The 24,758-nt window shown below is 40.6% G+C and overlaps 1 protein-coding gene across 8 annotated transcripts in view; it reads left to right on the forward strand.

Moving 5' to 3' along the window:
* TEC (tec protein tyrosine kinase) overlaps window positions 1-24,758 on the forward strand; it is a 167,182-nt gene that overhangs the window by 10,312 nt on the left and 132,112 nt on the right. The window contains exon 2 of one of the 8 annotated variants that reach the window (XM_025290082.3): window positions 18,529-18,610. The exons of 2 other annotated variants lie outside the window; for them this stretch is intronic. Coding sequence is in view for 4 of the 6 variants with exons in the window: in XM_044945888.2 (XP_044801823.1) it covers window positions 4,581-4,613 (33 nt within the window). In the remaining 2 variants the exon portion in view is untranslated. Of the gene's footprint in view, window positions 1-4,080; window positions 4,614-18,528; window positions 18,611-24,758 lie in introns of those variants that run through there. 5 more of the 8 variants (XR_006552253.2, XM_044945888.2, XM_025290078.3 and 2 more) reach the window with 5 other exon arrangements.

Consider the following 24,758-nt stretch of genomic DNA (forward strand, 5'->3'; position numbering starts at 1 on the left):
AGGAGGGGCAGGGCAACCAGTAACAGGAGAGAATTTTGTAGTAATGCAGTTTCTTGATAAAGAACTGGAGCAAAGTGAATTCCTATTCAGATCCCTACCCCCACTCCCCCCAATCTCTCAGTCTGATGTGTAAAGCCTCGGCTAGATTTCTAAGATAGCCATTATGTGGTATTGTGTTCCCAAGCCTCAGGTTTTCCATCTATTAAACAAAGCTTTATGACACCTAATTAACAGTCCACTTCAGAAAGATTCATGGCCTAATGCTTGTAAAAGACTTTGAGCTTTTCCCAGAGTGTTTTATATACATTCACGAGTAATGACATGGCCTGCTCTATTTAGCAAAGGACATCTAAATTATGGGTTTCCCAGGTGGCACTAGTGATAAAGAACCTCCCTGCTAATGCAGAAGATGTAAGAGATGTGGGTTCGATCCCTGGGTTGGAAAGATTCCCCTGGGGGAGGGGATGGCAACCTACTCCAGTATTTGTGCCTATAGAATCCCATGGACAAAAAAAAAAAAAAAAAAAAAAAAGAATCCCATGGACAGAGGAGCCTGGCAGGCTACAGTCCATAGGTCGCAAAGGGTCAGAGATGACCGAAGCAACTTAACACATGTATATTATACCCATTTTACAGATGAAAAAAGTGAGCCTCATAGAGGACAATGCCTTGTTGAGAATCAGATGATAAATTTAATGTGGTGTCTGTGGAATTTTTCTTGGTCTTTGTGGAAGAACTGACTCATTTGAAAAGACCCTGATGCTAGGAAAGACTGAAGGTGGGAAGAAAAGGGGACGACAGAGGATGAGATGGTTCGATGGCATCACGACTCAATGTACATGAATCTGAGTAAACTCCGGGAGTTGGTGATTGACAGGGAGGCCTGGCGTGCTGCAGTCCATGGGGTCGCAAGGAGTCGGACACGACTGAGCGAGAACTGAACTGAACTTGTGGAACGAGTGGAATCTAAAACAAATTCTGCAGAAGTTTATGTGTTGGGAAAGTGGATTTTACAGTTTTTAAGCAGATATAACCTTTTGCTGGGATAGGCTACTCCTTTGTGAGGAGGAATCATGTTTGACAAATTCCCTAGAGTTCTTGAGGAACATTGCATAGTTATGGAAGCTAGGGATAAGCTGTGAAAAGACTCCACACAAAGGCCATTAAATAAATTTAGTCAGAGGGAGGCTGGGAGAAATATTTTTAAAAGTCAGGAATAGGGAGGGGACTGGAAGACAGAACAGAGGTTAAGCATAGATGGACATGTCTGAGGTTACAAATGTGAGTAAGTTAGTTTATTTATTACTATTTCTAAAGTAAAACATGTAGAAGAGGGAGAACACAGTGTAAACTCCCAAGTTTATGGTCAACCTGAACCTTTTGGGACATAAGAAGCCAAATTGCTGGTCTCAAGTTCATGCAAAATGTCAGGGAAGTAGTAAAGAAGGGAAGTAGTAAAGAAAGCATTTAGGTAAAATGAATCCATCTGTACATACAAATGGATGTTCTAGTTTACTCAAGAATGAGATTCAGGTATTACTGTCAATTCTTAACTGAAGACATTGATTCACTGTAGGATTTGGAACAAAAGAGCTAGCTACATCTTAGCTGTTGTTACACATAATTCAGAAAGGCTACCTTACCAGTTTTCATGATCCTTAAGCATGTAAGATTGTTTCATCAATGTACCTTAAAAACATAATGGACTTAGAAAAAAGCAAATATATTCATCGGCAGCATAGAGGATTGAGTACATAATTCTGTCCAGTTCTTTGGTCTAGAAAGATAAATGCTGAGGAGACATGTGGACATGGTGTACCTTAAGCCATGGCAAACCCAAGCTCTGTTGTACAGGAAGAGCTTTCATTTGCACCTTCTTTATTTCCAAATAATGCTCCAGTGGCCCCCTTGTAGTTAACTGAGCATGTAGGATGTGCCAGACTCCATGCTCAGTTCTTTACATTGGATTATCTCATTTAACCCTCCCAACAATCCCTATAAAGTACGCAAGATAATTTTGGGCATTTTTATAGATGAAGAGCCTGAAGGAGACTCGGGGAAATTTGGTTACGTGGTAGAGCCAGAGTTCAGAACAATACAGTCTGACTCCAGTGTGCTCTGCAAGCTCTTCTGAGCTACACATACTGAGCTACCTGCTTGCCCACTCCCTCTGTTATTTTCCTTCCTGGTCAACAGAGTTGGACAACCTGGAAGAAAACATAGAGGTCTGCTTCAAACAAAACTAAAAGCAACCAGTTCCCCTGGGTATCATTCCAAGCCCCTTCGCACTATAGGTCCTAAGATGTCTTCACAGCAGCACTGATGAATAAAAATATTTTGTGAGGGACTTCCCTGGTGGTCCAGTGGCTAGGACTCCATGCTCCCAATGCAAGGGGCCTGGGTTTGATACCTGGTCAGGGAACTAGATCCCACATGCCACAGCTAAAGATCCTGCATGCTCAACTAAGACCCATGCAGCCAAATAAATAAATACATATTTTTAAAAAAGAAATATTCTGTGTGCCAGACATGTAATTTAGAAGTTTCTAGTTGCCACATTAAAAAAAAGCAAAACACAACAAGTGAAATTAATTTTAATAGCATATTTTGGGTAACTCAGTACATAAAAAATATTTTACCATATAATCATATAAAAGTTATTAATGTGATGCTAGGAACAACTCAGGAGCTTACTATGAACAATACAGCATAATACAATGCAGTGCAATTCAATAGAATGTCTTATGCAGTACAGTGGATAAAGTAAAATGTAATCCTATCAAACAAAGTTAGGAAACATATTTTACACCACTTCAGTTTTAAATTTTAAATTAAAATTAATTAAAGTGAAATTTAAAAATTAGTCCTCAGTTGTAATAGCCACATATCAAATGCTTAATTGCTGTTTGTGGTGAGTGTCTACCATATTAAATGGAGCAGCCCCATAGCAAAAGTTACTCTCTGTCTCCAAAAGCCTGGAGACTCCAGATTCTCTATCCCTCCTATTCCTTGACCCCTTCCAGCCCCCATGTCCTCTTCCCTGCCTATACCCAGGGCTACCATGTACTGTTGTGCAGGTTATTCACAGCAAAACTCTGGGATGTCATTCAGGTGGACGATGTGGTAGATGTGTTTACTGTGAGGATGGAAGTGAAGTGTCTAAATGAAGAGACATAATTTCCTAATTCATGCAAAGGCATTTTTTGGGGAGAGGGCAGCGGTTGCAGTCCTTGTATACCTTCCTAGCATTCCAGCAGTGGGGCCTGACATTTTTCTCTTGTATGCTCAGGACTTTTCCAGTGTTCACAGCCTATGGCTAAAAGTAAGGAAGCAGCTTCAGTCACCCTCTCCTCTCCCCAAAATAATGTTACAAAGCCATAGTCATTTTTCATGGTAGTTTACCTTGGAGCCATGTGTCTCACTCACTCATCACTCTATCCTCAGTGGCTGGCACATAGTATATAGGTTCTGAACACATTCACTGATTTGAATTATCATCTCAGAGTTCATTCAGGGCCCCTGTATTATAGCCTGAGTTGCCCTTAATGAATCTTGACCTGAGGTTGATTTATCCAAGTTTGCTGACCTGGCTCTCTCTCGCACCAAATCACAACTAATCCTTCATGTGGTGCCCTTGTTCTGAATAATAATGGTTATGATTTTTATTATTACTGATAATAGCTACCATTTATTGATCCGTGTTCATCAGGCATTATGCTTAGCAGTTTATGTGCATTATTTCATTTAATCTTTCCAAACATCTCTAGAAGGTAGGTACTGTTTTATAAGCAGGAAACTGAGGCACTGAGAAATTAAGTAATTTACTTGAGGTCACACAGGTGGCTCAGTGGTAAATAATTCGCCTGCAATGCAGAAGACACAGGAGATGTAGATTCAATCCCTGGGTCGAAGATCCTCTGGAGGAGGAAGTGGCAACCCTCTCCACTATTCTTGCCTGAAAAATCTCATGGACAGAGGAGCCTGGTGGGATACAGTCATGGGGCCCCAAAGAGTCAGACACGGCCGAGCGGCTGAACATATATACATACACAGCTAGTCAATGTCAAAGCTGAAATTTAAAACCAGTTCTGTCTGACTTCAGAGTCCTTCTAATGGTTTAAGTGACAAAACTGGGCTTCTCTTTTGGTATCTGGGGCCTGACTGACAAGTCACTACACTGTCTTTGCCCAGACTTCCTTCCTTTGGGGAACTTTCTATTCACAGTCCATGTAGTTTGGGTGGGGTTGACACCAATGCCAAGGATGGTCATGTGACTCAGCTTTGGCCAATCTGAGAAGTTCCTCCTTACCTGGCCAGGTGATTGGTCAGATGTGAGCACGTGGCCTAGACTCACTCACTCAGGCTCTTTTTCTGGTTCAGTTTAAGAGAGGAGGCATTTTTTTCCCCTCTGGGATTTTTAGGCTGCTGAAGTAATGTAACCTAGAACTTCTGGTGGCCGTCTTTCTACTACATGGAGGCAGCTGTTTGGAGGAGGAGGGAATGAATGAGGCTGACACGCAGAGAGAAGTACCAAGTGGTGGTGAGAGCACAGATTGCAGTATTTGAACCCCAACATTCAAATGTGCCTGAAGAATCCAGGACTTCTTGGTTATGTGAGCTAATACATTCCTTTTTGCTGTTGTTGTGTGTCCAAAGCTAGTTGTTTGGAATTGAAAATGCTAACTAATAGACAGACTTTTCAGAAGATATTTTTGTCGTGCATTTCCTGTTGCCATTCTCTGTCTGACAGCTGGATGAATTCACTACTTCTTGGGCCTGGGTGCCTTCTGTGGTCTGCTCTATGCTTGGAGGTCTTTGATCCCTGTAGACCCTGTACATGTTCAGCTTGTTTCTTCCCTTTTCAGTTTGTGAGCCCTGCCCCCACGAAGGGAGATTCCACACCCAGCCCCTCCCTGGTACTCCCCCCAATCCACTACCCCTGTGGCACAGCCCACACATGGAGATGTCAATTGTGCCATGAGTGGAACATTAGGGAAATCGGATCCTTTGTAGACATTAGAACAGTTACTCATCAACCTACGTTTGAGTGTTGATCAAAGATTGTTGAATGCTTAACTCATCTGGCCCCTGACACTCTCTGGGATCTCAGCCAGTTTAGGCCAGAGCGTTGCCTCTTATCCCTAGTTTCCTTGGCTCCCAGCCTTTCTGATTAGCTGCCTTCTTATGTATTCTCAACTCCCCTGTGATTCTGAGCTTCCAGCCTTCTACTGGCTTCCTGCCCACATCTTTCCGGTGGCCCTCTGAGGGCATTGTTCCATTGTGAATCAGCATTCCCACAGCCCAGCCACACAGAGTGAGAACACTCCCTTCTCTGCAGCTCGCTCTTCTGTAGCCTTCTCCTGGCTTCCCTTTGTTCCTTCCAGGACATGCAAAAGCTTTTCTCCTTTAGCATTCAAGCCATTCAAGCAAATACCCTTCTGGTTTCTCCTTTTGTCACTGACCTCATGGTCATGCTGCTTGTTAGACTCACCTGGTTCATGGTTTTCTCTCCCAACTCTGCCGTCTCTGCATTCATCTGTACAACTAGCTTTATATATCTGTGATAAGTTGTCCAGTTGTCTTGAGGTACTTAAAGGGAGTAGCTAATTGTGACCAGAGTGGTATATCAGGGACACTCCATAAAAGAGATTACCTGTGATTAGGACCTTAACAAATGGGCCGGATTTCAACAGGTGCTCTTCTAGGCAGAGAGAACTCAAACAAAGGCATGTGGAAAGGAAGACATCTATGTCCTTGAGCTCTTGGAAACAGATGGTAGGATGGGAAGAGGGAACCCAGGTAGAATTTGATATGATGGTATGTAGTTAAGATTAAGGAATAACCCAAAAGAGGATCCAGGGTGGAGAATGCAAGCGACGGACCAGCCTTTATTATTAAAGGGAGAAGTACTTTGAAGTTTTCAGGCATAGGTTGATAGTACAGATTATAAGATAAAAACCTGTTAGGTTGATTATAAAAGGAGAAGAGTTGTAATTAAAGCAGTTGAAGGAAGTTCATAGTAAGACTAAGGATGTAGAGAGGGTGGGTGGTAGAAGAAAAGGTGGGAGAATCTGTGGAGCAAACTGGTTGCGAGGGTGCTGGGAGCAGGCAGAGAAACCAGCAGGACATCTGCTTCTTAGGAGATGGGAGAGATCGAGGTCCTGCTTGGTGATGGGTGATTTAGAGGTACAGGATTTGGTGTGAGACAACCGTGTACTAGATGTGAGTCAAAGTACAATCGGCCTTTTAATTATCTTATGTATTAAGAGTAAGATGTGTATATCATGATGGTAGAAACAACTTAAATTATGTAAGCTTGGGAATTCCTTGGCAATCTAGTGGTTAGGACTCCATACTTTCACTGCTGGGACCTGGGTTCAGTCCCTGCTCAGGGAACTAAAATCCTGCAAGCCACACGGCATGGCCGGAAAAAAAAAAAAATTGTGTTAAGATGTTTCTCAAACTGTTCTGTAGAATACTACAACTCTGGGAGATGTTAATCAGGTTCAAGAGAAACAGAATGAGTTCTATGATCAAATAAGATTGGAAAGTATTCTATATGATTCACAGAGCCTATTCATGTCTTAAGAGGTTCTGTGAAATGCACACAGGGAACCATTTAGACATTGATTAACCCTGATTTCCCTAATAAATTTGTCCATTTCAGCAAGGATGTGGTCAACACACTGTAATAGTATGAACTGGCCACTGTGCTGGCCAGTGGTCAGTAAGAGAATAAAATCAGCCCATGTGCCTGCCCTTGTGAGAGTGTGGCCTGGTATTATCTGACAAGTTCGTAGAGTTCTGAAACAGTTTGGGAAGCTTTGAGTTAAGGTGTGTAGACATTTTTGTTTGTGCTCTGGAGTAGAGTGGAGTGATTTTTAAAACAATACATATTTATTTATTGGGTTGTGTCAGGTCTTGGTTGTGGCACTCAGAATCCACAGTCCTCCTTGTGGCATGTGGGACTTGCGGAATCTTTAGGTGCAGCATTTGAATGTTGTTAGCTGCAGGGGGTGGGATCTAGTTCCCTAACCAGGGTTTGGGGCTTGGAGTCGTGGCCACTGGCCCACCAGGGAAGCCCCTGAGCAGCGTGCTTGCCTCCCGTCCCATCTCTCTGCCTCTGTGTCTCTATGTTACACCCGTATCTCTACTTTTCCATGCTGTTTCCTGCCTCTTCTGCCTCGGGGATGGACAGAGCTGATGACAAGCTAACTTTCAGTTCTGGGACGTTGGTGACTTGCCCAGGGTGACCCAGCTAGTTAGTGGTAGAGCCAGAACCCAGCTCTTCAGGCTCTAGGTCCTATGCAGATTCCATTCTTGGTGAGAAGGGACAATATGGAATGCCTAAATATTGAAAAAAAATTAGATAGACTCAACAGGTTGAGTGAGATGAGATACCATGGATTATGCCAGTTTAATCAATATCAGGGCTGATTTAGATATCACCAGCACCACCACCATCGTCATCACTCATGTTGAGTAATTACTATGATCCATGTCCTGTGCTAAGCACTTTACATATATTTAATTTTTACAACAACTCTGTGAAGTAGTAATTATTACCCCATTTTATAGATGAGGAGGCAAGCTCAGAGAAGTCAGTGATATATCCATGTTTACATAGCTAGGAAGCAACAAAACCAGGCTTCCATTCTAGGCTGTTTTCAGAGTCCACATGCTTAACTTCATCTTCTATTAGGTGAGTTTTTTTCTCTGCTTCTACAATTCCTTCTCAGAATCAGTCTGTCTTTTCTCCCTTGCCATTTCAGCTTGCCCAGCCCATTCTCTGTGTGAAAAACTTGATTTCAGAAAGGATCTGATCTTCTATTTATTCCATGTCAGGTAACATTCATCAAGTATTTAATGGGTGCTTACTGTGTGAAGGAACTGTTTTAGGAGCTGAGGATCCAGTGGTGAACACACAGACTAGGTTCCTGCTTACGAGGAAGTTAGGGTCAGTGTGGAGGTCGCACGATTAAAAACAAATAACAGAAATCCTGCGTAGTAATAAGTATGATGCAGAGAATTAAAATCCTTATTTTAATTTAATCAGGGTGACTAATGATTATTTTAGATTGTGTAGTCAAGGGAAGGAGGGTTTCCGTGGTGGTTCAGCGGTAAAGAATCTGCCTGCCAATGCAGGAGACACAAGTTCCATCCCTGGGTCAGGAAGATCCCCTGGAGGAGGGCATGGCAAGCCACTCCAGTATTCTCATCTGGAGAATTCCGTGGACAGAGGAGCCACAGTCCATGGGGTCGCAAAGAGTCAGACATGACTTAGCGACTAAACAACAACAGTCAAGGAAAGGTCTTTTGGTGAAAGTGGCATATAGGTTGAATTTGAGTTACAAGAAGTTATTGGTTAAGAGTGAGCAAGAGAGAGCAGGTGGAATGATTTTCTAGATAGAGGTAACATGATTTGCAAAGACCGCCTCCCCCCAACATGCCATGGATTTGCTGTGTGTAAAGGACAGGAAGAAGGCTTTTGTGGGTTGACACATAGTGGGCCAGGGAGAGAGTGGTACTGGATGAGGTTGGACAAGTAGGTGGTGTCCTAAATAAAGAGATTTTTAGTCTGAGTTCAGGGAATCCATGAGAGGCTTTAAGCAGAACTGAGGACATAAGCTGATTTATATTTTTAAAAGTTTGTGTTGATTGAGACTTCCCTGGTGGCACAGTGGATAAGAATCCACCTGCTGAAGCAGGGGACACGGGTTTAATCCCTGGTTTGGGAAGATTCCACATGCCTTGGAGCAGCTAATCCTGTGTGTCCAACTTCTGAGCCTGTGCTCTAGGGCCCACGAGGCACAACTACTGAGCCCGTGCGCTGCAACTGCTGAAGCCCGTGTGCCTAGAGCCCGTGCTCTGCAACAAGAGAAGCCACAGGAATGAGAAGTCCGAACACCACAACACAGAGTCGCCCCCCACTCTCTGCAACTAGGGAAAGATTGTGTGCAGCAACGAAGACCCAGTGCAACCAAAAAAAAAGTTTGTGTTGATTGCTGAATAGAGAAAGGATTGTAAGAAGATGAGGAAGGAAGTAGTGAGACTTAACAGGAGGATATTGCAATCGTCCTGACAAGGGATGATGGTGTCTATATATCAGTTATTGCCACAGTAATGCTGTGTGACAGATATCCCCATAAACTTAGTGACATACAGAAAAAAGGATTATTTTTGCTCAGTCAGTGGAATGGTTGGGTAATGCGGCTCTTCTGGGCCAGGCTCAGCTGATCCTGACTGAGCTTGCGCATGTCTATGATCAGCTGTGGGTCAGGTAGGCAACTCTGCCATATTGCCTGGTTTCCCTGATATGTTTGGGAGGGCTAGCTGGTTGCTGATTGTCTAGGATGGCCTCAACTCAGATGGCTGGGACAACTCTGCTCTCCTCTGTGTGGTGTTGTTACATGACTCTATTCTTATTCTCAGGCTGGCCCAGTCCTAGTTTCATGGTCATAATAAAGAAGCAAGAAAGGAAGTAGAAATGGGCAGGCAGATTTTTAAGCCTTAGCTGGTGTTCCATTTGCTACTGTCACATTGGTCAAGGCAGGTTACTTGAGTACATCGACAGCTAGTATGAGGGGCATTGCCAAAGAGCAGGTATACAGAGCGGTATGAAAAGATTCAGAGAGGCGTTAAAATAAGAGCCATTGGTGCAATCAGTCTGTTGCAGTAAAGGGAAAAGTATGAAGTGGAGTCTTGAATATTCATAGGATATTAGAATATTTTGGAGCCTGGTGGCTCAGTGGGAAAGAGTCCACCTGCAATGCAGGAGATGTGGGTTTGAAGCCTGTTTTGGGAAGATCCCTGGGAGAAGGGAATGGCTACCACTCCAGGATTCTTGCCTAGAGAATTCCATGAACAGAAGAGCTTGGCATACTGCAGTCCATGGGGTTGCAAAGAGTTGACACGACTGAGTGACTAACACTTCCACTTCCACAGTCAAAAGAACATGCTGATGGATTAGAGTTGAGGTATGAAAGAGAGGAATGAATCAATGATAGCTCTTAGATTTTTGGCTGAGCAGCTGGGGAGATGGTGAGGCCATTTATTCAGACATCAAAGACTAGATAAAGAGCAAATTTTCGGGGACTATATAGCACTCCATTGTAGCCATGTTACGTTTGAGATACTTGCTAGATATTTAAATAAAGATATCAGGATTGCAGTTGAATATATAAATCTGAGGTTCTTGGCAGCAGGGCTAAAGATGGAGATGTCAGGGTTATTACCACACAGGTGGTATGTCAAGCCATGGAACTGGATGAGGCTGCCTCCGAGGAGGATTCATAGATGAAGAAGCAAAACAAGCCCAGGGTAGAGTGCTGGTGCACACCAGTATTTAGAAGTAAAGGAGGAAAACAGAGGTCAGCAAAGGAGACTGGGAAGGCTCAGCCTCTAAGATTGGAGAAAAATCAAGGAGACTTTGGTGTCACAGAGAACCAACAGAAGTGAAGCATTTCAAGGAGAGGATGGTCAGCTGTATTAACACTGTTAGGGCGTCAGGGGAGAGAGACAAGAACTGGGAAGTGACCACTGGTTCTGGCAACAGGCTGTTCTTGGTGATTTTGACACATGTAGTCTTAGTGGCCTGATGAGACAGAAACGCACCTGGAGCAGTTTGAGGCCAGCACATGAGTTGAGGAGCAGGGATAGCAACCCTAATCCTGTCTTTCAAGAGCTTTTGCTGTAAAGGGACTCAGGTGATACGGTAGTTGGAGGTGACTATGGGTCAAGGCAGAGGTTTATTTTTGGGAATGTATGTGATGCTGCTGTACCAAAGGGGATGATCCAGTAGAGAGACATCAGGTGCACCAAAGAAGGGAAAGCTACAGGCCACAAATGTTGGAGATGGCAGGAGAGGATGGGATTGAGAATTTAGAATAATTAGTGTGTTACCTTCGGGGATATTTGGATACTCTGTTTTATTTCTAATTTTGGAATGAAATATTTGCCATTGAAGTGAATCGTTTCAGCCAGGGTAAGGAAGAATATGAGTTCTGCTGTAACACTGGGCAGAGAGAATGCCTCTGTATTAGGCTCATTCAGCTACCATTGTAGAGGAGAGACTTCTTTGGAAATATTCTATTTCTGTAGGTGGTGCTCAGTGTTTCTTTTTTCTTTTTTTTACTTATTTTTATTTTTTGGCTGCGTTGCCTGACATGTGGGATCTTAGTTTGCCAACCAGGGATTGAACCTCTCCCCCTGCGGTGGAAGCATGGAGTCTTAACCACTGGACTGCCAGGGAAGCCTTCCACGTTTCCTATAATGATAGAAAAACTGATAAATTCAGTTTCTTAGATTTTGATATGGGTAGCAAGTTTGGCACTTCTTGAGCAAAGCTAGGGAGGGAATGTGAATGACAGTGTCCAGATTCTTATAACAGTATGACTTGATGTTTTGATCAGTTCAGTAGATTGCAGACCAGGTATGCATTCTGTAATTCCAGTTGGGAGATAAAAATTGCCTCTTATGCTTTTTAAGATAAGGTAACTTCAACTTTACCTTTTGAACCGTGGTGTTGGAGAAGACTCTTGAGAGTCCCTTGGACTGCAAGGAGATCAAACCAGTCCATCCTAAAGGAGATCAGTCCTGGGTGTTCATTGGAAGGACTGATGTTGAAGCTGAAACTCCAATACTTTGGCCACCTGATGTGAAGAGCTGACTCATTTGAAAAGACCCCGACGCTGGGAAAGATTGAGGGCGGGAGGAGAAGGGGACGACAGAGGATGAGATGGCTGGATGGCATCACCAACTCAATGGACATGAGTTTGGGCAAACTCCAAGAGTTGGTGATGGACAGGGAGGCCTGGCATGCTGCGGTTCATGGGGTCGCAAAGAGTCGGACATGACTGAGCAACTGAACTGAACTTCAACTTGAAGCTATAATATAAAGCAAATATATTACATGAATGGTAATTTAAAATGTATTTTGTAGAAGTTCATGTGTACATTTGGTGATATTTAAGCTACTATTTTCACCAGCCTTCTTGGAATTTGTGCTCTGTGTGTGGTGGGTGAGGATGGTGGTGTGAAAAAAATGTAGTACCCTGTCTTAGAGTATTTTCCCAGTCTTCGAAGATTTTTGTTCAATTGCTGTGATTGTACTCAATCTGTTTTCCTATTTCACTCATTTAAAATATTAGTGCTTACTTGTGCAGTTCATATTGTGAACTGAGAACCACACCAGTCACCACTCTGCTTTTTATTGCTTTCTGATTTGGTGGAAATAATACTGAAAAAGATATCTGCTAGGGCCTTAGTAATTCTTATATATAGCAGTCTGTTAGTTCAAAGGACTGTTAGTTCGAAGTTAGCAGAAATATTAGGAAGTCAAGAAGCAAGACGTAAATCAGATGAAGTCAGAATCTCAAAATGTAAATGCTTCTGGTGTGAAGCTGTAGATCTTTGGAATTGTTGGTGTTTTCTGTTATCTTAGATCTTTCAGGAGGGTGTATCTGAAAATACTTTAGCCTTCAAAAATTTTTACAGCAAATATATTGATTATTATTAATGTAATATTTACATTTCTTTCACATGTTGGAGAGTAAGTCTGAATTTCATTTAACTTTTATTGAAAATTAGCTTAAGAGTGTTTATCAGATATGGCTCAAGGATCATATCTATTTACCTAATTCTGTACTCTTGCTTCTTTTTTTTGGCCATGCTTTGTGGCTTATGGGATCTTAGTTCTGCCACCCGTTTCTCCTGAGATGCCCTGGCTGATAGCCTGCAAGTGCTCAAAATGTGAGTGAGGCCATTCTGGACATCGAAATCAGAATTGTTCCTCTGACAGAATCAGGAGGAAGAATACATTTTTATTGTTTTTATGTTCATAATTACGGAATGGGGTTTATTTTGCTGGTGGTTTTTCTCATCAGAAGCTAATGGATACAACTTCCAATGCTGGTGGACATTTCTGCTGATGCTACGTTGGACTTATCTGGAGACAGTGTGGCTGTGTCTTCTATGGAACATTCAAGGCTAATTTTGATTATATTCAGTTTCTGTTGTATGAACTGATGTGAGAACCGACTTCCATATAAGTTTTGCTTGGTTTCACTCTGTTCTATTCCTTCCTTTTGGTTTGTGATTTCTCCTTTTACTTTTGATTCTCATCTGTATGTTGTTTACATGTTGTACATTTATATTTTTCTTAAATTTTTTTAATTGAGAATAAATTCAGGTAACCACCATTTGAACCAATTTGAAGAGTACAATCCTGTGGTTTTTAATATATATACAATGTTGTATAACCTCCACCACCATCTAACTCCAGAAGATTCTTATCACTTAAAAAAAAACTGTACACACCCACCCTACCCCATTCTCTCTTCATTTCAACCAAACGATAGTCTACTTTCTTTCTCTATGGGTTTGCCTGTTCTGGACATTTCACATAAACAGTGTTCTGGTCATTTCACATAAATGGAATCAATATAATGTGGCCTTTTGGTGCTTGGCTTCTTTTACTTAGTGTAATATTTTCAAAGCTCATTTGTGTTGCACTATGAATCAGTACCTCATTGTTTTTTTCTGGTGGAGTAACATTCAGTTGTATGGGTTTATATATATATCTCCATACATCAGTGTATGGACATTTGGGTTGTTTCCACTTTTTGGCTATTATGACTAATACCTCTATGCGCAGTAGTTTATAAGCCTCTTTGTGAATATGTTTTCAATTCTCTTGGGTATGTACTTAAGAGTGGAAGTGCTGGGTCATAGCTTAACTCTATGTTTAACTTTTGAGGAACTACCAAACTGGTTTTCACAGTGGCTGTATCACTTTACATTCCTACTAACAATGGATGAGGGTTCCCATTTCTCCATATTCTTGTCAATCCTTATTTTCCTTTTTTTGGATTATAACTAGCCTAGTATGTGTATAGTAGGATCTTCTTGTGCTTTTGATTTATGTATTCCTAAAAGCAAGAGAGTTCCAGAAAAACATCTGCTTTATTGACTAAGCCAAAGCCTCTGACTGTGTGGATCACAATAAACTGTGGAAAATTCTGAAAGAGATGGGAATACCAGACCACCTGACCTGCCTCTTGAGAAATCTGTATGCAGGTCAGGAATCAACAGTTAGAACTGGACATGGAACAGTAGACTGGTTCCAAATAGGGAAAGGAGTATGTCAAGGCTGTATATTGTCACCTTGCTTATTTAACTTAATGCAGAATGCATCATGAGAAATGCTGGGCTGGATGAAACACAAGCTGGAATCAAGATTGCTGGGAGAAATATCAATAACCTCAGATATGCAGATGACACCAACCTTACGCCATAAAGCGAAGAATTAAAGAGCCTCTTGATGAAAGTGAAAGAGGAGAGTGAAAAAGTTGGCTTAAAACTCAGCATTCAGAAAACTAAGATCATGGCATTCAGTCCCATCACTTCATGGCAGATAGATAGGGAAACAGTGTCAGACTTTATATTCTTGGGCTCCAAAATCACTGCAGATGCTGACTGCAGCCATGAAATTAAAAGACACCTGCTCCTTGGAAGAAAAGTTATGACCAACCTAGACAGCATATTAAAAAGCAGAGACATTACTTTGCCAAGAAAGGTCTGCCTAGTCAAAGCTATGGTTTTTCCAGTGGTCATGTATGGATGTGAGAGTTGGACTGTAAAGAAAGCTGAGCACTGAAGAATTGATGCTTTTGAACTGTGCTGTTGGAGAAGACTTTTGAGAGTCCCTTGGACTGCAAGGAGATCCAACCAGTCCATACTAAAGGAAATCAGTCCTGAGTGTTCATTAGAAGAACTGATGTTGAAGCTGAAACTCCAATACTTTGGCCACCTGATGTAAAGAACTGGCTCATTTGAAAAGACCCTGATGCTGGGAAAGATTGAAGGTGGGAAGAAAAGGGGATGACAGAGGGTGAGATGGTTGGATGGCATCACCAACTCAATGGACATGAGTTTGAGTAAACTCTGGGTGTTGGTAATGGACAGGGAGGCCTGGTGTGCTGTAGTCCTGGGGTCTCAAAGAATTGGACATGACTGAGTGACTGGACTGAACTGAAAAGCTAGTGATGTTGAACATTTTTTCAAGTGTTTATTAGCCTTTTGACATCTTTGGGAAAATGTCTATTTAAGTCCTTTACCTGTTAATTAAAAAAAAATTATTCAGTTGTAAGTGTTATATTTTCTGGATACTAGACTCTTTTTTTTTTTTTTTTAATTTATTTATTTGGTTGCACTGAGTCTTAGTTGAGGCATGTGGGATCTAGTTCCCTGACCAGGGATCGAACCTGGGCCCCCTGCATTGGGAGCCCAGAGTTTTAGCCACTGGACTACCAGGGAAGTCCGGATACTAGACTCTTATTGGTGCCCCAGCTGGTAAAGAATCTGCCTTCTATGCAGGAAGCCTGGGTTCGATCCCTGGTTTGGGAAGATCCCCTGGAGAAGGGAATGGTTACCCACTCCATTATTTGGCCTGGAGAATTCCATGGACTGTATAGTCCATGGGTCACAAAGAGTTGGACACGACTGAGTGACTTTCACTTCACTTCAGACTCTTATTGGGTATGTCATTTGTGAACCCTTTCTCCCATATGTGGGTTGTCTTTTCAGTTCCTTTGTAGTGTCCCTAGACATACAGAAGTTTTTGAGTTGAAGTCCAGTTTCTCTCTTTCGTCGCTTGTGCTCTTCTTGAAGTTGTGTTTAAAAAGCCGTTGTGTGAACTAAAATCATGAAAACTTACTGCTATGTTTCCTTCTGAGAATTTTTGTAATTTTAGTTTTTACATTGTCTTTGATCCATTTAGAAATCATTTTTGTTTGTGGTGTGAAGTAGGGATCCCAATTCACTTATATCCAGTTGTCTCAGAACCATTTGTTGGAAAGACTGCTCTTTCCTTGTGGAATAGTGTTGGCATGCTCATCAAAAATCAGTTAACCATAGATGTGTGGGGTTTCTTTCTGAACTCCCAGTTCTGTACTGTTGATCTGTACATCTATCTTTATATAATATTACACTGTTTGGATTCCTGTAATATTGTAGTGAAAGTGAAAGTGTTAGTTGCTCAGTTGTGTCTGACTCTGCAACCACATGGACTGTAGCCCACCAGTTTCCTCTGGCCATGGAATTCTCTAGGCAAGAGTACTGGAGTGGGTTGCCATTCCCTTTGAAACTGGAACTATGAGACCACCAGCCTTTCGTTTTTCAAGATTAAATGGCTATTTGGCATTACTGTGTGAGTTTTAGTATCAGCTTGTCCATTTTTGCAAAAAAAAGAAAAAACAAAAAAGGCAATTGGAATTTTGATACAGATTATGTTGAATCTGTAAAGCCATTTGATAATGAGTGCCATTTTAGCAATATTAAGAATTTCAATCCTTGAGCATGGACATCTTTCCCTTTATTTTGGTCTTCTTACATTTCTTTTAACAGCATTTTGTAGTTTCCAGTGCATAAGTCTCACACATCTTTGGTTAAATTTTGTTCATGTTTCTTCTTCTTCTTTTTTTTTTTTTCTTTTTTGGTGGAGCCATATGGCTTGTGGATCTTAGGTTCCTGGCCAGGGATGGAACCTGGGCCCTTGGCAGTGAAAGCATGGAGTCCTAACCACGGGGCATCCAGGAAATTCCCATTTTCATGTAGTTTTTAAAAATTTACTTTATTGAAGAATAATTGATTTACAGTGTTGTGTTAATTTCTTCTGTACAGCAGAGTGATTCAGTTATACATGCATATATATATATATTCTTCTTCATATCCTTTCTATTGTGGCTTATTACAGGATACTGAATATAGTTCCGTGTGTTACACACTAGGACCTTGTTGTTTATCCATTCTATATATAATAGTTTGCATCTGCTAATCCCAAACTCCCAATCCATCCCTCCTCCACACCACTCCCTTTGTCTGTCCCAAGTCTGTTCTCTCTGTCTGTGAGTCTGTTTCTGTTTCACAGATAAGTTCACTTGTATCATGTGTTAGATTCCACATATAAGTGATAATCACATTATTTGTCTTTGTGACTTATTTTACTTAGTATGATAATCTCTAGGTCCATCTGTGTTGCTCCATGTTGCTGCAGATGGCATTATTTCATTCTTTTTTTATGGCTGAGTAATGTACCACATCTCCTTGATCTGTTCATCTGTTGATGGGCATTTAGGTCGTTTCCATGTCTTGGCTACTGTGAATAGTGCTGCTATTGTTTATGTGTTTTTATTGTAAGATGTCTCAATTTCTCTCTGAATGTACACAAGGTATAAATTGTAAATCAATAAAAATAAAATTTTTAATGTAGTTCATCAGCTATATAATGTAGTCCATCAGCTATATAATGTAGTCAGACTTTTACTATAAAAGTCTGAGAGTAAGGACACAAGATTTCTATTCTTAAAGGTATTAGTATTATATTAGTTACATTCTCTTTTCTTTCTTTGTTTGTAAAATGGTACTTGCACTTACTATGGGACTCTGGTGCATTTTAATTTCTTAGTGATAATAGTAGCACTCCAAAAATTAAAATGGTGAGACTAAGAGCAAACACTTAACAGTTAAGTGCATGTACTCTTCTGAGTGCTTTCTGTGTATTAACTCATTTAATGAAATTCTGAGTGGGGGTGCAGTTTTAAAAGCTAAGGGACTGTGAGTTTGTGTGTATGAAACTTTACATTTGAATGACATTTTTAAAAACATAATTTTAATTTAGAGTTCTTAAAAATAGCTATAGTGAGTTGTTAGTTTTAAAAATTAAGATACTAATAATAGTATTAATGAACAAAGAGAGGGAAGTAGTATTTGTCAACTCAGCTTTTGTGTACTCTGAATTATTGGTAGAGAGGTTTGGACCCGATGATTCTAATTATTGGAGCACCCGGCTCTCATTTTCTGTAAACAAATAACTTGAATATGAATAAGCTGTAAGCATCACAGTCCTCTGTATGGCACTTGAGAAGGATATTGGAGGAGAGGGCTCTTTAAAGCTTTAGACAGAAACTCGGCTGGAGTATAAGCTCGAAGAAGGTGGGGCCTGTGTTTCCCATTGCACTGTTGTAATCCTCTCACAGCGTTAGATGTAGAGTGGGTTTTAAACAAACTATTTGATTGAAAAATTAATGAACAAATGAATACAAGGCTGAAAAAGAATCAGTTTGGATTTTGATTTCTTTTTGATAGTGGAAATACCATTCTCTCCTTTGGGAATATGTGTGTGTATTTGGGTAGAAATGGAGGAGAGAAAGGATTATTGAAATAGAATATGTTTAAATTAATGGAAGTTGTTTTTACTGTTTTTCTTCAAACTTACCTTGCATTTAGTGGGGCTGAGCCCTTGTTCGACCACCTTCCGTGGGTGACAACTAACTCAGCCCTTACCCCAGCTCAGACATCGTCTTCTCTGATTATCTTTCTACCTTCTACCTTTGGGCAGAGCTGAACCTTGTATCCATCTGTGATATAGCACTTACCACATGGTTAATGACATTTTTACTTTCCATTATATATGTCCTTTCTCCTACGTTGTGGATACCTTATTGGCTATGTCTTCTGCTTTATTCCCAGAACCTGATAGTGTATCTGGCACTTAGCAGATACTCAGTTAACAGTTGTTGAATATGAAGACATATATCAGTTCAAAACAAAGGTATGGCAAAATGAACTGACTGTTTGCTATGTATAAGAAACTTTATGTGGATTTTTCTGATTTATAGCTCATGTTACTCCATTAAGGTTGGTACCATTATCCTCATTATGAAGGGAAGGGAATAGTGTCAAAAGAGTTAAGTAACTTGTATGAAGTTATACAACTAATAAATGGCAAAGCTAAGATTTAGAGCCAGGTCAGTCAGACTTAAAAGTTCAGGCTCTTGTAGGCAAAACACTCTTTGATGTAAAGTGTAGCAATGTCTTCTTAGGTCAGTCTCCCAAGACAATAGAAATAGAAGCAAAAATAAATAAATGGGACCTAATCAAATATATAACCTTTTGTGCAGCGAAAGAAACCATAAACAAAATGAAAAGACAGCCTATGGACTGGGAGAAAATATTTACAAACGTGAATGATAAGGGCATAATTTCCAAAATATATGAACAGCCAAGGCAATTCAATAACAAAAAAACCAAACAACCCAATCAAAAAATGGACGGAAGACCTAAATAGACGTTTCTCCGGAGAAGACATACAGGTGGCCCACGGCACATGAGAAGAGGCTTAATATCACTAATTATCTGGGAAATGCAAATCAAAACTACTTATCTCACAATAGTTAGAGTGTCCTAGGGAGGATGTGAAGAAAAGGGAAACCTCCTACACTGTTGGTGGGAGGGTAAATTGGTGCAGCCCACATGGAAAACAGTATGGAGGTTTCTTAAAAAACTAAAAATAAAGTCACCATATGATCCAGCAATCCCACTACTGGGCATTTATCTGGAGAAAACTCTAGTACAAAGTATATGTGCATCCCAATGTTCATAGCAGCACTAGTTACAATAGCCAAGATGTGAAAGTAACATATATGCCCATTGACACATGAATGGATAAATAAGAGGTGGGATGTATATACAATGGAATATTACTCAGCCGTAAAAAGAATGAAATAATGCCATTTGCAGCAATGTGGATGGACCTAGAGATTATCAAACTAAGTGAAGTAAGTCAGACAAAGACAAATATATGATATCACTTATATGTGGAATCTAAAATATGACACAAATGATCTTATTTACAAAACAGAAACAGGCTCACAGATGTAGAAGACAAATTTATGATTACCAAAGGGGAAAGGAGGTGGGGGAGTGATAAATTAGGAGTTTGAAATTAGCAGATACAAACTATCAATACTATATATAAAATAGATAAAAACAAGGCCATACTATATAGTACAGGGAACTATATGCAATATCTTATAACCTATAATAGAAAAGAATATGAAAAAAGACTACATATATGTATATGTATAACAGAATCACTTTCCTGTACACCTAAAACTATCACAGTCTATAAATCAACCATACTATAATAGAAAAAAAGTTAGGTTCCTTCTACTAAATCATTCTGCTTAAACCAGGAGTTCTAATGTAAGTAATTGGTGACATAAGATGACGGAGGGTGACATAGGGAAAGAAATCTTTAGGATAATGTATGAAGAACCATTGGTTATATCTTCTACAGCTCTGTCAGGGGACATATTAAAATTTTTAGAGTTAATATGTCAAAAGATACAGGCTTGCCTTCTAGATGGTTGAATTTCCTGTGTTTAATACAGTGGTATTAAACAGTGGCAGAGTTCCAAAGAATAGCAAGGAGAGATAAGAAAGCCTTTCTCAGCGATCAATGCAAAGAAATAGAGGAAAACAACAGAATGGGAAAGACTAGAGATCTCTTCAAGAAAATTAGAGATACCAAGGGAACATTTCATGCAAAGATGGGCTCGATAAAGGACAGAAATGGTATGGACCTAACAGAAGCAGAAGATATTAAGAAGAGGTGGCAAGAATACACAGAAGAATTGTACAAAAAAGATCTTCAAGATCCAGATAATCATGATGGTGTGATCACTGACCTAGAGCCAGACATCCTGGAATGTGAAGTCAAGTGAGCCTTAGAAAGTATCACTACGAACAAAGCTAGTGGAAGTGATGGAATTCCAGTTGAGCTCTTTCAAATCCTGAAAGATGATGCTGTGAAAGTGCTGCACTCAATATGCCAGCAAATTTGGAAAACTCAGCAGTGGCCACAGGATTGGAAAAGGTCAGTTTTCATTCCAATTCCAAAGAAAGGCAATGCCAAAGAATGCTCAAACTACAGCACAATTGCACTCATCTCATACACTAGTAAAGTAATGCTCAAAATTCTCCAAGCCAGACTTCAGCAATATGTGAACCGTGAACTTCCTGATGTTCAAGCTGGTTTTAGAAAAGGCAGAGGAACCAGAGATCAAATTGCCAACATCCGCTGGATCATGGAAAATGCAAGAGAGTTCCAGAAAAACATCTATTTCTGCTTTATTGACTCTGCCAAAGCCTTTGACTGTGTGGATCACAATAAACTGTGGAAAATTCTGGAAGAGATGGGAATACCAGACCAACTGACTTGCCTCTTGAGAAACCTGTATGCAGATCAGGAAGCAACAGTTAGAACTGGACATGGAACAACAGACTGGTTCCAAATAGGAAAAGGAGTACATCAAGGCTGTATATTGTTACCCTGCTTATTTAACTTATATGCAGAGTACATCATGAGAAACGCTGGGCTGGAAGAAGCACAAGCTGGAATCAAGATTTCCGGGAGAAATATCAATAATGTCAGATATGCAGATGACACCACCCTTATGGCAGAAAGTGAAGAGGAACTAAAAAGCCTCTTGATGAAAGTGAAAGAGGAGAGTGAAAAAGTTGACTTAAAGCTCAACATTCAGAAAACGAAGATCATGGCATCTGGTCCCATCACTTCATGGGAAATAGATGGGGAACAGTGGAAACAGTGTCACACTTTATTTTGGGGGGCTCTAAAATAACTGCAGATGGTGACTGCAGCCATGAAATTAAAAGACACTTACTCCTTGGAAGGAAAGTTATGACCAACCTAGATAGCATATTGAAAAGCAGAGACATTACTTTGCCAACAAAGGTCCGTCTAGTCAAGGCTATGGTTTTTCCAGTGGTCATGTATGGATGTGAGAGTTGGACTGTGAAGAAAGCTGAGCGCCAAAGAATTGATGCTTTTGAACTGTGGTGTTGGAGAAGACTCTTGAGAGTCCCTTGGACTGCAAGGAGATCCAACCAGTCCATCCTAAAGGATATCAGTCCTAGGTGTTCTTTGGTAGGACCAATGCTAAAGCTGAAACTGCAGTACTTTGGCCACCTCATGCGAAGAGTTGACTCATTGGAAAAGACTCTGATGCTGGGAGGGATTGGGGGCAGGAGGAAAAGGGGACAACAGAGGATGAGATGGTTGGATGGCATCACTGACTCAATGGACGTGAGTTTGAGTGAACTCCGGGAGTTGGTGATGGACAGGGAGGCCTGGCATGCTGCGATTCATGGGTCGCAAAGAGTTGGACACGACTGAGTGACTGAACTGAACTGAATACAGTGTTAATATAGGGAACAACTGGGTTTCCAAAATGTTGAGCTACATAGAATTTTAGGGCTGACAACATTAGAGCTCCTCAGCTTCAAGGCATTAATCTTAGAGATAATGTCATAGGACATTAGAGTTTGTGAGTTTTGCTTTCAGTTGCATTGTCAACTGAGGGCAGAGAAGATTCTTCTACACCGTGAAGCTCACTTTTATATTGTAACAAGGGATTCAGAATAGTGGCGGACAAAGACCCGCCACATCGATGAGACAGAACAGGAGAGCTGGGAGGAAACACCGTCATTTCCCAGCCTCAGAGATGGGTGAGACTTGGAGCTTTGAGCTGCTAACCCCGTCAGGAAAAAGAACCTCTTGCATAGGTCAGACTTAATCCTCTGAACATCTCAGAGGACAGAAAGATCCTGTTAGTTTTTTGGTGATTTATGATTAAAAGACAAAGACCCTGATGATTTGCAATACAGATAGATGTACTTTTGAAAAAGATTTTTCCTGCAAGTCTGTCCAACGACAACAAGAGAAACTAAAAATGGTGAAGGATCTGAAGTAGATACTTCTGTTACTTTTGTGGTTTGGCTTCTGAGGTAAATACCACCAACGCTTAAATAGAGTGAAATTGTTAAGCTATCAAGTACTTATTGAATACCTGTTGTACTTCAGGCAGTGTACTGGTTGCTGGATCCTGCCAAATGTTATACTTTGTTTTGCTTGATTTTTTGTTAAGGCAGAGTATTATTCAGGGTGGGAGAAATACTTGGTAATATGCTTCTGAGAAATTGCTGTGGAATGGAATGGAGATTTATATATCTGTATAGGGTATGTATGTGCACGTGAGCTCAGTCGTGTCTGACTCTTTATGACCCCATGGACTGTAGCCTACCAGGCTCCTCTGTCCACGGGATTTCCCAGGTAAGAATACTGGAGTGGGCTGACATTTCCTTCTCCAACATATATATACATACATACATAGATATCAACTAACTTATTCTGTTGTGGCTGACTAAATATCAGAATTGCCTTTTTTTTTTTTTTTAATTTTGGCTGTGGTATCCGGGCCTCATTGTGATACACGGGCTCTTTATTGCAGTACCCGGGCTCTCTCTAGTTGCAGTGCAAGGGCTTCTCGCCATGGTGCATGCACTTCTCATGTTGTGGCATGTGGGCACAGAACGCAGGGGATCAGGGGCTGTGGAACGAGGGCTTTGTTGTCCCATAGCATATGGGATCTTAGTTCCCTGACCAGGGATAGAACCTACATCCCCTGCGTTGGAAGACAGATTCTTAACCACGGGACCACCAGGGAAGTCCCAGTATTGCTTGTTTATGTCAAGTTGATTTTTACAATTTCACACAGCACTGGGAAAAAAATTGGGCATCAGTTTCTTTAATAGAATATAATTTTTCAAATGAAATTTTCAGTTGCACTGAAATATGCAACCGTCTGTTGGCTAAACATGATGTTAAGATTTAATGCTTGGCTGTCACCCCAAAAGGAGAAGTATCTAGCTTCAGAATCTTTGTATGGTTAGGGAATGCTTATGTGGGGGAAACTTTTGTTTTGGAGAAAGTAGTGGAAAATAGTAGGATGATGATGAAGTGAAAGCTCTGTAACTACTAAATTTCAATTCAAGCTGTTGACAAATTCTGGAAGTTCCATGAAACCATTTCTCAATTCTTTAACACTCGGAATGGCCTTTTTCTTTCCAAAGATTTGTAGTATGTGTATTGAATAAATCTTGCCCCCCATGGAAATGTGTTTTTACTTCTGTAATTGAATTCAAACAGACATGTTACTCTGCTAAGTCACTTCAGTCGTGTCCGACTCTGTGCGACCCCATAGATAGCAGCCCACCAGGCTCCCCCGTCCCTGGGATTCTCCAGGCAAGAACACTGGAGTGGGTTGCCATTTCCTTCTCCAATGCATGAAAGTGAAAAGTGAAAGTGAAGTCGCTTAATCGTGTCCAACTCTTTGCAACCCCATGGACTGCAGCCCACCAGGCTCCTCTAGTTAAATTTTATTTTAATTTCAGTCATATACTTGGAATGCATTTGGTCTGTAAATTGAAGGATATATGTAGTTAAAAGAGTCATTCTTCTGTAACCAAGACTTCTGCTTTTCTCTTTAAGTTCTTTTCTTCACAACAAAACATGCAAAAGTAAATCTCATGATGGAGAACCAGTACATAACTTCTGAAAATGAGAGTGAACACATGCCATTTTAAACTTTTCTTTCCTGTTTATGATTCAGATAAAATCAAGCAACTTGATAAGAACAACATTTTCATATCTGTTATATGTGGAAGTGATTATACAGACCAGAATTTTAACATCTATTAATACTTTTATTCATGTGTTGGTGTACATCTAGCTATCTGTCAGAATTCTGGAAGTTCCATGAAACCATTTCTCAATTCTTTAAGACCCAGAATGGCCTTGTTTCTTTCCAAAGATTTGTAGTATGTGTATTGAATAAATCTTTCTCCCCCATGGAAACATATTTTTAATTCTGCAATTTCATTAAATTACAGTTAATTTGATTGTAATTCTGTAATATCCTCATTGACGTGGTCCACTGTATTTTGAAGAGGGGTAGTTGTTCCTCTTTAGTGATTACATGTTAGTGATTTTTAAGATCTATCGGTGTTCCAAAACAACTTTGTCCATGTCACTTGTATGGCCCTCAACAGATTGCATT

The sequence above is a fragment of the Bubalus bubalis genome, chromosome 7, assembly GCF_019923935.1.
Source record: "Bubalus bubalis isolate 160015118507 breed Murrah chromosome 7, NDDB_SH_1, whole genome shotgun sequence".
Lineage (NCBI taxonomy): Eukaryota > Metazoa > Chordata > Mammalia > Artiodactyla > Bovidae > Bubalus > Bubalus bubalis.